Genomic DNA, 13,047 nt, shown 5'->3' with positions numbered 1-13,047 from the left:
CACTATTCCGGTTATGCTTTTTATAATTTGCTCTATCTTCTAAAAGGTAAGGTACCGTAAGCAAAAATCTCTATATTATGATAAAGAATACGAAGGAATCTCAGCAAATAAATTAGTTTGCTTTGAAATATGAACCACTATTGGATAATATTATTATTACATGCTACACCTAACTTATATTTAGAAATTTCTTATTTTTAGTTCATACAAGGTTGAGGAAACCCGCATTCCAAAATTGACTGCTTCCAAGCTTATTACGTCTAATGTCACTCACAAGTTTTTTTGTAAGAGTAAGTGATTACTAAGCTGAGAGTCAAATAATAAATTCTCTCAGCTATAGTACCGGTTTTAAAATTCCAATTCATAATAATTATATTTTCCTTATACACTTGTACAGTATAGGTAATTTGTATGTTCTTTGACTATTAGTGCCAGAGGCACAGTTATTTATTATTATACTATAGTGAGGTTCACGTTATAATGGCAGTGGATAAAGATAGGAGAATAGCGATGCCGATTCTCTGCATTAATTAATTATATTTCTACACTGTCAAAAACATAATTGGCATCGTTGTGGAACTAGAAAAGGATAGTACCACCGGCTTTGTCGAATGATAGACAAGGATAGCAAAACAAAAGTTGATCAAATACTGTCATTATAACGTGGACCTCACTATATACAGTACTTCTTGTGAAGATTATTTAGCTAGGTATGTGTATGCACAGTGCTTTAGACGTTAGACAGACAATTTCTAATTGTATTATATAGGTTAGATCGTTAATTTAGAAACTTTCAGAACATTAACCTCATTGCATGAAACGCCATGAAGTAAAACGTACGTGGCATATTCAGTATGCAACAAGCTTGGCTGATTTTCAGTTCATACAAGGTTAAGGAAACCCGCATTCCAATTGACTGCTTCCAAGCTTATTACGTCTAATGTCACTCACAAGTTTTTTTTTCAAGTAAGAGCAGTTTTTTTTTCAAGTAATTACCAATCTCAGAAGAATCTTCCAGTTTATGCAAGGTAAAAACTGTAAATTACCCCTTAATTAATTGCAGTTAATAGTTTATTTATCCAGGAGATTGTAAATTTTTTTGTAATGTTCCTATATTGAATCATTAAAAATCTCCAATCCAGTTTTTCTAGTCAAAAAGCAATGGTAGTTCAATAAATGAAGTCAAAGACAGTACTTGTGATAAATTTATATGATAATTTAATTGCAGAGTGTTCTTGTTTTCTTAAAAAAGGTAGAATCAGTTCCAAAAAGTTCTATCACAATATCATTGTTCAATTAGCACATAAATTATGTTGTATTATAATAAGGTTACACAACAGGCACCTTTGAATGCACTTTAAATATTATAGGAGAGTAGAAATATTGATATTGCTATGGATATACATATCATGAACGTTTTACGTTTATTTATTTTTATTGATTTTCCAAGCTCCTATTGTGTATCTCAACCAAATTAGGAACAAATCTCGACCCATTTGCAACCAACTCCACACTGGAACTATTTTTGAACCTGGAAAATGCAAATATTTATTAGAAAGACTATAAAACATTCACAATTGAATCGGCTAGTAAATACATTATTTTTACATCATTCTTGAGGTATTGGGTACAGAAGTTGATCATGAGGGTCATCAACCAGAAGCCTCCACGCTATTCATCAGACCAGCTATTCAATGAGTTTGACGTAATGGATACAAGACAGCTTTACTCCAAGGAGATACTATGCAGATTATACAAGAATCCAACAACATTTCAAACCAGAAACCACAACCACAACACCAGATACAGGAATCTTCTCATCACCAGTGTTGCAAGGAAGGCACTAGGCCTATACCAGAGACATTTCAATCATTTAGCACCAAAATTATATAATCTACTTCCTGCAAACTTTACACAGATTAATCATTCTAGAAAGTTCAAAACAATAGTACACAATTGGTTGATGAGCAAAGGGAGACAGAACATAGAAAACATTATTTCAAACAACAACTAACCACCTTATGATTTATTAAACACTAACTAATTAATAATCCGAACAAAAAAAAAACAAAACCTACTCTAGAACATGGTACGTCATAGTGGAGTAGGTCAATTTCCACACAGAAAAAACTAAACAAGTAGAGGACACATTATAAGAATTTTTTGTAAGTAACTATTGTATGTAATTGTAATTTATCTAATATTTTGTGTAATTGATGTTGTAGTTAATTGTTTTGTGTAATTGATGGGAAATAAACATTTATTTATTTATTCAAGAGTTATACTAAATAACTTGAATTACACCTAGTCAAATAATGTGATACTGATTCATAATCCTTTTATAATGTCATGGATACAACTAATATAATAATTTTCTTCAAAAAAGATAAAATTATTCAAATTTAAGGCTATTTAAAACGAATATGGCCAAGCAATGTTAAAGTAGCTAACTTGAATAACTATTATTGTACTTATTTTGTACTATTATTGTATTAACTATTACCTATTATTGTACTATTATTTTACTTATAACTAGCTAAGCAATTTTTCCAAGTGAAGAAAAATCAAGATTTATTCATGTGAGGATTTTTATGTAAAAAGACTTTACAAATTCATAAGAACGGTATGCATAGAGCATAACATGTAATGAATGTAATTGTAACCTGTTAGCTTGATGCTATTTTAATATAAAAGAACACCTCTTAGATCCAATGTGTTAATATAGAATACTAGAAATTGGGCAATTTGAATTTTACCTTCGATTTCCGTCCAATTTACTGCGACCTCTGACATTGGTATTCTCAGTTCTTGGGCGATATACAGTAATTCGACATCAAACGCCCTGGAATCGGAACGAGAAGTCGAGAAAATTAATCAAACGAACAAAGCAAGTTATCTAAATGAATATTATGTTTTACTTTACAATTAGTAAACAGCACCTACATACACATGTAGTATATTGATTATATTGTTGTATTGTAATAACAGGTCAGTTCCTATTGCTGTTCAACCACGTGCTGTTCTACCACATAGAACATCTAAATTCATTGGCCAACACAATAATTGTTCATTCTAAAAAAAGATTCACGTTGAAGCAGTGATACGGAACAGTAAACTGCCCATAAGTTTTTGTCACTAATTTTATTTGAAGTGACATGTCAGCTCTGCATCCATGTAAAAACAATAATAATGAATATCATTTTGATAGAGAGTACTTGAGAGTTGATTCAAGTTTGTCATAATAATTGACAACAATGGCAATAATTGATAACAGTTTTTGTTAATCAACGGTCATTAATAATTCTAAAAGTAATTTATAATTAAAAATAAGTAGTTATGATCAAATTATTATTCCAAAAATAATGTACAGATTCGAATAGATGAGGCTGGTTAATTTTAGAGCAGGATATAATGATGAATTTACCACTGGAACTAGAACAATTTACGTCTTTATCGTGTTGCCAGACAGTGCCTACTATCAAATTAAATTTACACAGTAAAATGGGATGAGTCCATTACCGAGCTAAAGAATCTATTGCGGAGGGAATAAAATGTGTTCCCATCCGAACTGAGTGTCAGGGAGAGCTAGGTTTTTATTTAGAGTAGCTACATAGGATTAATGATAAATGCTTCTACAAATGAATGTGTCAATAAATTAAATCTCAAAATTCTAGTGGACTTGGAATGGAAAACAACAGTTATTGTTGGGACAATTGAGTTTATCAATTCGAATTATAGAATTGAATCATCTACAGTTTACGATTCAAAATTAAATATTATAAATATAAATGCAATCATATAGTGTGAAATAAATACAATACCATCTTTCCACATGGAGGCTAGAGAAGAGAACTCGAGCCGATTCCCTAGTTAATAACTTGAAGCCACATTGGGTGTCTCTAATACTTCTTACAGCAAATAACCACACAAGAAAATGGAACCTGTAACAAAACGATAGGTGAATTCAAAATGCAAGGCGTTATTAACGCAATTTTACAAAATTTGGAAATATTCTTAACCATTCGGATCACATTATTGGAGATCACAAAGTAGAATATAAATATCAGATGTAATGAATAAAATGAAACAATTCTTTACTAGGCGGAGTTAGGACTTTCAAGTCCTCTCTACCACTCAACCTCTAGTATTTTACTAAACTTCAAAACTTTAATTTCAATAAAAAAAAAGAAAAATGTTATTTATAGGATTTCCGAACTGAACACATCAAACTTCAAAACTTTCATTTCAATAAAATTAAAGAAAAATGTTATTTTTAGGATTTCCGAAGTGAACACATCAAATTAACCCATTAGAGTTCAAAGCACACAGGTTTTAATTTGGGAGGCGCGGCATGCCGCCCTGTTTGAGCTTTATGTCTGAATTTTCTATTGGAACGACAATTTCTATCAGTAAAAGGTTGGTTTGTACGTTTCCAATGAAATTAATGAGGTTGAGACATCTTTGGCTAAACTCACACTACCTCGACTCAAATCGTACGACTCCAGTCTCTCGACCTTACGACTTTCTTGCTCATTTTCACTAATTCAGTTCCATGCTACTCCATTTTCTAAACTTACTTTATTAAAAAAAGATCTAATTCGTCACTATTTAGCATGTAACAAATTTTATAATAATTATTATGAATATATGTCTCATCTATTGTCTTATCTAAAATGATAAAACACCACTTTCATAAAACATAACCTCACTTTCATTAAAAATGCACGGTACTATGCAACTCAAGTCGAGGCTCGACCAACATGTCGAGTCGACACTCGACTCAGTCTCACAGTCGTGAGGTCGCGGAGACTAGAGTCCACAGGTTTGAGTGTGACCATTTGAAAACACATGCTGCGTCGAGAAGAGACTAGAGTCGCAGTCTCTTCTCTAATTGAGTCGCGTAAGTGTGAGTTGAGCCTTTGTTTAATAACTTAACATTCTCTTGGTATCAACCTAATATTTGTTCCAACCTGATAACATCATCAAATTTGTTTCAACTTGATAACATCATCAAATTTTGACATGAACTAAATTAAATTTGCTATTTATCCAATAAATAATAATATCGTGTGACCTGGCTGGCTCAGGTCTGGTGTCAGAGTTTTCAGGTCGCAACTGATCAATTTCAGGGCCTCTGACATGACCTAACGACTGCTTTTTAGGCTGCCGGGACCGACTATCATTTGTTATTGGATGCTGTTAGAAGATGAATGTTAGAAGCACAACAAAGCTAGGAATCTCTCCTGGATCCTCCTCTATCTCCGAACAAAATTTTTTGTCCACACTACAGTATGACAAACTTTTGTCCGAAGAACAAGTTGAATCAAAAAAATTCTTGGCCGAGCATGTTCGTTCAAATTTCGCAAGTCCGGAAAACGCTCACAGCAGCAGATAGACGGGGAAAAAACCCATCCCTAGATGTTTGTATGCTGCAAGGCACACATACGTCCTTTTGTCACCATGTCTGCTCACGTCTGCATTCATACCCTTAATTTTTTCCACATCTATCTGCAGCTGTGTGCGTCCGCCTTAACTGTTAACGAGAAGATGGTGAAATATGCACTCTACAAATTAAAATCTTCATCTTCCTAGCACAATACCAACCAAGATACCCTATAGTGATTCATTTTCGCACACAGGCAGCAATGCCTATGCGAAAATTTTATTTCCTATTCATATTAATTTGTATTCAATTTAAGACTCTTTTCAGTGTACCTTATTCATTGTCAAGTGTATGATTATTTTGTACAGCTGGAATTTGTTTTTATTATGTTTCTTTGAAATAAAATCTTTTTTGAATTTGAATTAAAAAATTTTGAGGTCCACGTTATAATGGCAGTGGATAAAGATAGGAGAATAGCGATGCCGATTCTCTGCATTTATTAATATTATATTTCTACACTGTCAAAAACATAATTGGCATCGTTGTGGACCTAGAAAAGGATAGTACCACCGGCTTTGTCGAATGATAGACAAGAATAGCAAAACCAAAGTTGATCAAATACTGTCATTATAACGTGGACCTCACTATAGGTAAAATTACATTCAGTACTATTTATAACACCATAACGTAACGAGGAAATAGTTGATAAATTAGATGATGAGATTTACTCACCCATGCATTAAAATGGTACGGAATATTGATCGGGACGCTATTGCCTCATCTTCGAGATGAGCCCTGGAACCGCAGACAACCGCCTGCTTCACTGCTACATCTTCAGGCTTAGCCCTATAATCATCTGCAAAATAAATAACATTAAAAAGATCACAAATAATGCAGTCCGACAAAATCTACATAAAATTACAAAGAAATCTCTAGTGCCTATTGAACGTAGGTCATTCTACCAACTTCTGAAGAATTTCATAGCTAATAACTTTATTAAATGATCAACTATATTATTTTAAAATTATTTCGTCGTATATTACTATTTATGAAAGGTAGCCTATGCTGTTTACAAGCACACTGGCTACACTGTTGACTAGGTTATACCATAGAGAAACAATAGCGTAAGTAGATATCACATGGTATGAAGCGTTTATGTCGCAACTTTAACTGTTATCTCAAGTCGATTTTTACTGTTTTGACCAGGTAAGAGTGTATGAACGGCACAATATGAGAGACGACCAGCGTCATAAAGCTTCACAGGAAAGAACTACGTGGACTATCAGCTTGAGATAACAGTAAAAGTTGCGACATAAACGCCCTATACCATGGGATATCTATTTATGCTATTGTTTCTCTATGGTTATACTGCTACACTGTTGATTTGATTCATTTAATGCTTCTACAATATTAATCTGACTCTCATTTATAACAAATTTATTATACAAATATCCACCTCCATTTGATAATCTCAATTTTAGTGGATGCTTCATTTAATAATATTAATCAACTGAAACAGTTGAGAAGAGTCCTAGATGGATGGTTTTGGATTGGTTGTATTATGTATAATTTCATAAATTGCAACAATAACAAAAATATATATTACAAAAATTTCATAAACATTAATTGAATTTGTATAATGTGTATGCTCAAAATACCTGAATTCGTGAAGGAAAGATTTCTATATTTTGTGAATATGAAATGGATTAAGAAAGAGATATGGCAAACATATTATTGACACAAAGATGAGAGTCACTCGAAAAGTATGTCCTCAATTTTACTGGTAATTATTCATTCAATAAACTTTTGATATAAACTTAATTAACAATTCCAATTCTAGTAGCTGGTTTAACGATCCTAATTCGTTGCTGTAACCAGGCAAACCCTGTTCTGTTCTCATAATTATAAATACGGCCACTAGACTTTTAGACAATAAAGCTGGGTTACCACACATACGTAACACTGAACGCGTTTGTACAGTGGAAATATCATTTCCATGAGTTCTTATGGGACCATTCATACTCGCTTAGTCGGGCTGAGTGAGAATAGTTCCATTGGAGCTCATAGGATTCATATTTTCACTGCACCGGACATGCTCACTGATACTGATATGTGACTAAGTTATTCTTGGTTCGATAAAATAGTAGTATACCCTTCGCTAGTTCCTTCAGACAGTCTTCAAGTTTCTCCAAGTCAGCAAATTTGGTCGCGCCATCAGCATCTGCGAAAAGTAGAACCGATCCTCGGCTACTTTTCATTCCCTATGAATATAGCAGATCAGATTAAACATTATTCACAGGCAACTTTGTTAAACTCAACTAACCAATTACAGTATTTTTTTAAATGAATAGTTATTGAATATTTGATAGTAAAATTGAAACAATAATAAATTATTATAAAAATCTGGTGTGGCGCACTCACACAACTTTCCTTGCCGTTATGAAAATTGATCACCTGACGCTAGTGTACTCGCGCATCTCAGGCCTACTATTCAAATATAAGAGACAGCTGGTGATAGGTCAATAACGCTGGAACACACGAGGTCTGCTATCTCTTCGTAGTGAATGATATAATAGAACCAACAGTTGCCAACAGTTTGCAATTTAATAATCACATTTTCTCGGATTCCCAGCTTATTTTCAATTCTAGGTGGCAATGTTACTAAACATTAATTGCAGAGATTTTCATGCTCAATCTTTTCCACTTGAAATGTTTTGTTTAAATTGTATATGAAGGCTGATAATTGAGAATCTAAAATCAAACTTTGCATAGATGGGGCAAAGCTCCTGGAATTTTTACAGATATAGGACTTGTTGCAGTTGATAGAGCTTATCAATGACTATTCCAGGTATAAATTTTATCAAAATCGTTGGAGCTGTTTTCGAGAAAATCGTGAAAACCCCTGTTTTTGACAACATTTTCGCCATTTTAGCCGCCATATTGGATTGCATTTGATCGAAATTGTTCGTGTCGGATCCTTGTAGTGTTAGGACCTTACGTTCCAAATTTCAAGTCATTCCGTCAACTGGGAGATGAGATATCGTGTACTCAGACGCACATACACTCATACACACACACACATACAGACCAATACCCAAAAACCACTTTTTCGGACTCAGGGGACCTTGAAACGTATAGAAATGTAGAAAGTGGGGTACCTTAATTTTTTTCGGAAAGCAATACTTTCCTTACCTACCTGTGGTAATAGGGCAAGGAAAGTAAAAATTACAAATCTACTGGCGATGAACAGTATTAAATACATACAGATTTTAGTTGCTTCTTAACTGTTCATTATTAATGATCAAACTATGAGGTTCTCAACCCAATTTCAATTTTAAATCCAGAATCAGTTTTCAAAAAGTTTTCAGTTTTTTTGTTGAGATTCATAAACAATTTATATCAGCAATAATATTCAGCTTTTAATCCAGATCCAGTTTTAAATTTTGTTGAAATCTATAAAAATTATCAGCAATAATATTGAGCTTCAATTATTTTTTTTCAACATCGAATTTATTTCCATTTTCATACAACATTTTAATACATTATTTATCAAAATTTGGGAACAGAATAGTTTTGGGCTATGCCTGTTGTTCTATCCCGATCATATTCATATGATTTGTAATTATATCAACGAATAAATAAATAAATACAACATACATTATATAGTACAATATGAACTATAAAATGGAAATTACCACCAGCAAAAGTAAAACTTGCTTACTGGTCGGAGTATATCCTAAAACTAAATTTAACAAGTATTACATACTAGCAGAAATAAAAAGGAAAAAAAACATAAGTTCATGGTTACATAATTCATAATTACCAATCTGACAGCTCCACCTTTGCCGCGATTCGGTTTCAGGTCCAGCACTCGACACTTATTGCAGCCATACTGTGTTGTGTATTTGTGGGCCACTTCGACCGTCTTATCACGGCTGCCATCACTCACAACTATCACCTCGTAGCTAAAGTTTCTCTCAGAATCCCTGGCTCTCTTCTCCAAGAATTCAAAGCACTCATCCAACATGGGTGGTACTGAAAAATACATAAATATTTTACGAGAAACGACAAATAACACAATCACTGTAAGATAAAAATTCATTATTTGCAACATATAAATAGTTAGAAGAATCACCATAGTTCTTTCACAGTGAATTTCCAGATATTATTGACTCTGACCATCTGAATTTCAATGTAGTGTGATTTTAGAGACTAAGTGCCGGTTGCACAAAAGCCGGTCAAATTTTAACCGAGATTAATTTCACGAAAACCAATCAATCTTATCGAAAAGAGCTCATGTTAAATTACAATGATACCAAGTGCAGAGAGTAAAAATTCCCAGTTTATCTGGGTTACTCTCCTCATTCATGGGGATTAATCCTTTAATGAAACTAGAAAGAGGTTTTAATCCTCATAGGCCCGGTTGCACAACAGCCGGTTAAACTTTAACCGTGTTTAATTTCACGAGAACCAATCAGAGAAGGCGTTTTTCAAAAGACGGCTTCTCTGATTGGTTCTCGTGGAATTAATCACGATTAAAATTTAACCGGCTTTTGTGCAACCGGTACTTAGAATTTTAATCGTGATTAATTCCACGAGAACCAATCAGAGAAGCCGTCTTATCAAAAAGACCTTCTCTGATTGGTTCACGTGAAGTTAATCACGGTTAAAATTCAACCGGCTTTTGTGCCCCGGGCCTAAGAACTTGAATTTTTCTTATGTCAATAAATAGAGGCTGAAATGCGTATTCTTCAGCTAATGGTGTGATCGCATTGAATGAGTGAGTAGGCCTATATGTGCAAGTACACGTCAAATCATGAGCCGAAAAACAAATTTTGAAAAGTGCCATTGAAACACGTGACCTGCATGTAGCTCTTCCGGATTTTGTTTTTCATCTGCACGATTGGTAATGCATACCAAGCTTGCACTTGCATATATACGCATTCAATGTTATCACACCCAAAACTTTCACATCGTTAGGTAATTCTGCGTCCTAATTAATCTCCTTCTTCGATTCTTTTCCAAGAATAGACATTCCAAGTTCAAACTACACAGCTTCATATGAGAAAAAATGTGAAAACATTAGTTATTATTACCATTATTTTTCAGATGATCATTATGTTTGAAGGCACTCTTAAAATGGTTCTTGGGGGAGCGATTTAACTCAGTGGTCGCGCTGATAAGATATCGCTTAGATAAGTTAAGAATCATGCGCCTGGTTCTCCAGTTGGAAGGGTGACCGCTTAAGCCAACTCCTCTGATTCATGAGTTGTAAAATCGCTTCCCGGTGATTCGGAACCCATCTAAAACTGTAGGTCCATTCATCTCTCGTTATCATCCGCCCCATTACTCACGCACAAGCCTAGAGCTCATGTGGGCATCACTCTCAGCAAAAAATATTGGTTCTGTTTACATCAGCTTTGGATTATCTAGGTATTATAGAATATGTTTAATTTGATTGTGGCCTATATTGTATACAATTCAATTATCTAAATACTTGTAGCCTATGTTATCTTATTTTAAATTTGGTCCTTATTTTTCATTTTGCCAACTTGTTTTAGTTTTGCTAACTGTTTTTCCCCTTTTAAGTCGCTTTAACCCTACTCATATTTCTGTCTGATCAGACCCAACTTTTAGTTCCATACAGCATGGTGAGAAAACATATTTCTAATTCAATGACAACAAAAAGAACATTTTTAATGCCAGCACAGGAAACAGTCCCTTAAGCCTACCTACTTTTGAAAGACGGCAGCGTGACACTACCAACATTTTTCATCTTCATAGAATGTCTCAGGGGTGAATTTGCTTCCACCCCTCCAATTTTGGAAGTAGGCCTACTTTGACCCATGCCTTACATTTCAAGTATAAATTTTTTGGCAAAAAAGGAGAAAAACTTGTTATGATCTATAAAATATAAACGAATTTTATATTGCTGTAGAGTAAGATTAGTTTACTTACGCCTAACTTCTTCATCATATGCAGGGACAACCACACTGAGGTTGACAGACCAGGGGTCTTCAATAGAGGGAAACGGCATACATTTGTCATCGGCTGGATTGAGAAAAGATTTCTCCTCTTTAGATCTTCTAACAACTGGATATTTTGAAGTAGTCAATATCAAGAATAAACATAGCTGAAAGAAAAACATAAGAGTTGAAAAATAAAAATAGCATTGCCACAGTAACATAAGCACTTCAGTCAGTCAGTTGACACTCAATCCAAAGAAATGTTTATAAAGAGAACATATTTATTGTACGAAAGTATGTAGATGGCAACTTACCTTATATGAAACAGAATTGAATTTATTAATTCATATTGAATAGAACTCTTTAAAGGACTGTCAGAACGCATTTCAAGGAAAGTTGAATTTTGCTAATAATTATGATCAGTGCCGACTGCCGAGTGTGCTTTGTTGAGAACCTGTCAAATATCACAGACACACCAAAGTGCAAAACAACTCAATTTACAATACCGTACTTAACTACTTGTGGATAATAAATTTTAACGATTCAACTAAAGAAAGTAATTACACATAGCAGTATGTTAGGTTCAGATTGATTGCAATGGAAACTGTTTTGTATACAAACCACTTACCGTTATAAAGCAGCAAACTAAAAACACTGCACTACCAAGAATAAGAAATCCTATATCTAAATCCATTGTAAATCGAGCCTTTGAGGCTTGATGTGTTTCCCTAATCAACGTATCATTAGTTTTAAAATCCACGTCTACATAAAATTACCAAATTATTTTACATTTTGTAGATTTCAGCAACTTTTAGGTTATCTAATATCTACTACTAGACACGTATAAGAAAATGTTCGTTTTTATCACAGCACAACAGTATCGCTACAGTGCTGCTGAGCATTGAAAAACCTCTGTACTAAAGTTGTCAAGTATCAGCTGTTTGTGTTCTTGTGTTACCAGCGCCATATATTCGCCAAGTCACTTCCGATACTTGCCAAGTGACTCGCCTTATATGCAGCTTTCACACTCTTGCCAAGTGCGTACAAAATTTGTATCATTTAATGATGGCAGTATTATACTAAGAATGGGTTGCACTTGAAACAACTTTTGGCAATACACAAGAAAGGGGAGTCTATATAGCATCCTAGTCTGCTCTTTGAATAGTCAAGCAGCTGCAGAAGAACCAGTGAAGCTGCTGGGTTTCTAGATGGACAGGAGGATGAGCTGGAATCATCATGTTCTACAGGTGTGCAGGAAACTCTTCTTCTTCTTCTTTGTCTCTCCCCAGTATGCCTTACAGCGTTGGGGTAGCCTCGGTCCACTTCCTCCATTTATCCCTATCCATCGCCATCCTCCTCATCTCCCGAACCGTCTTTCCTCTTCTTCTCCCTATCTCCTCAATGCGATCCTCATATGAATACCTCGGGCGCCCCACCGTTCTTCTTCCCTGTACTCTAACATTTACAAACTGTTTTGCCTTGCTTTCGTCCCTCATCCGTTGTACATGTCCATACCAACCCAGCTGCCTCGTTTCTATTCTTTCCCCAACATCTCTCATTCCCACTTCTTCCCTTATTCTAGTATTTCTTACTCTATCCCTTCTAGTCTTACCAACTGTCTTTCTGTGGCATTTCATCTCTACAGTCCTTATCTTATTTTCGTGGCTTGATTTTATTGGCCAACTTTCGCTTCCATAT

At 34.4% G+C, this 13,047-nt stretch overlaps 1 protein-coding gene across 1 annotated transcript; it reads right to left on the bottom strand.

The window, feature by feature from the left end:
* Window positions 1-1,195: 1,195 nt before the first annotated feature.
* On the bottom strand, window positions 1,196-12,265 carry LOC111050608 (dolichyl-phosphate beta-glucosyltransferase). Its single transcript, XM_039425399.1, has 8 exons — window positions 11,978-12,265; window positions 11,342-11,516; window positions 9,207-9,418; window positions 7,536-7,644; window positions 6,116-6,239; window positions 3,822-3,941; window positions 2,757-2,842; window positions 1,196-1,531 (listed from the first exon to the last, which is right to left on the bottom strand). The coding sequence occupies exons 1-8, from the start codon at window positions 12,041-12,043 to the stop codon at window positions 1,425-1,427; spliced, it is 999 nt and encodes a 332-aa protein (XP_039281333.1). The 5' UTR covers window positions 12,044-12,265; the 3' UTR covers window positions 1,196-1,424.
* Between the last annotated feature and the right edge of the window lie 782 nt (window positions 12,266-13,047).

This window comes from Nilaparvata lugens, chromosome 3 (assembly GCF_014356525.2).
Source record: "Nilaparvata lugens isolate BPH chromosome 3, ASM1435652v1, whole genome shotgun sequence".
NCBI lineage: Eukaryota > Metazoa > Arthropoda > Insecta > Hemiptera > Delphacidae > Nilaparvata > Nilaparvata lugens.
Note: the sequence above shows the minus strand (reverse complement) of the source record. Positions and strands in the feature narration are given on the sequence as shown.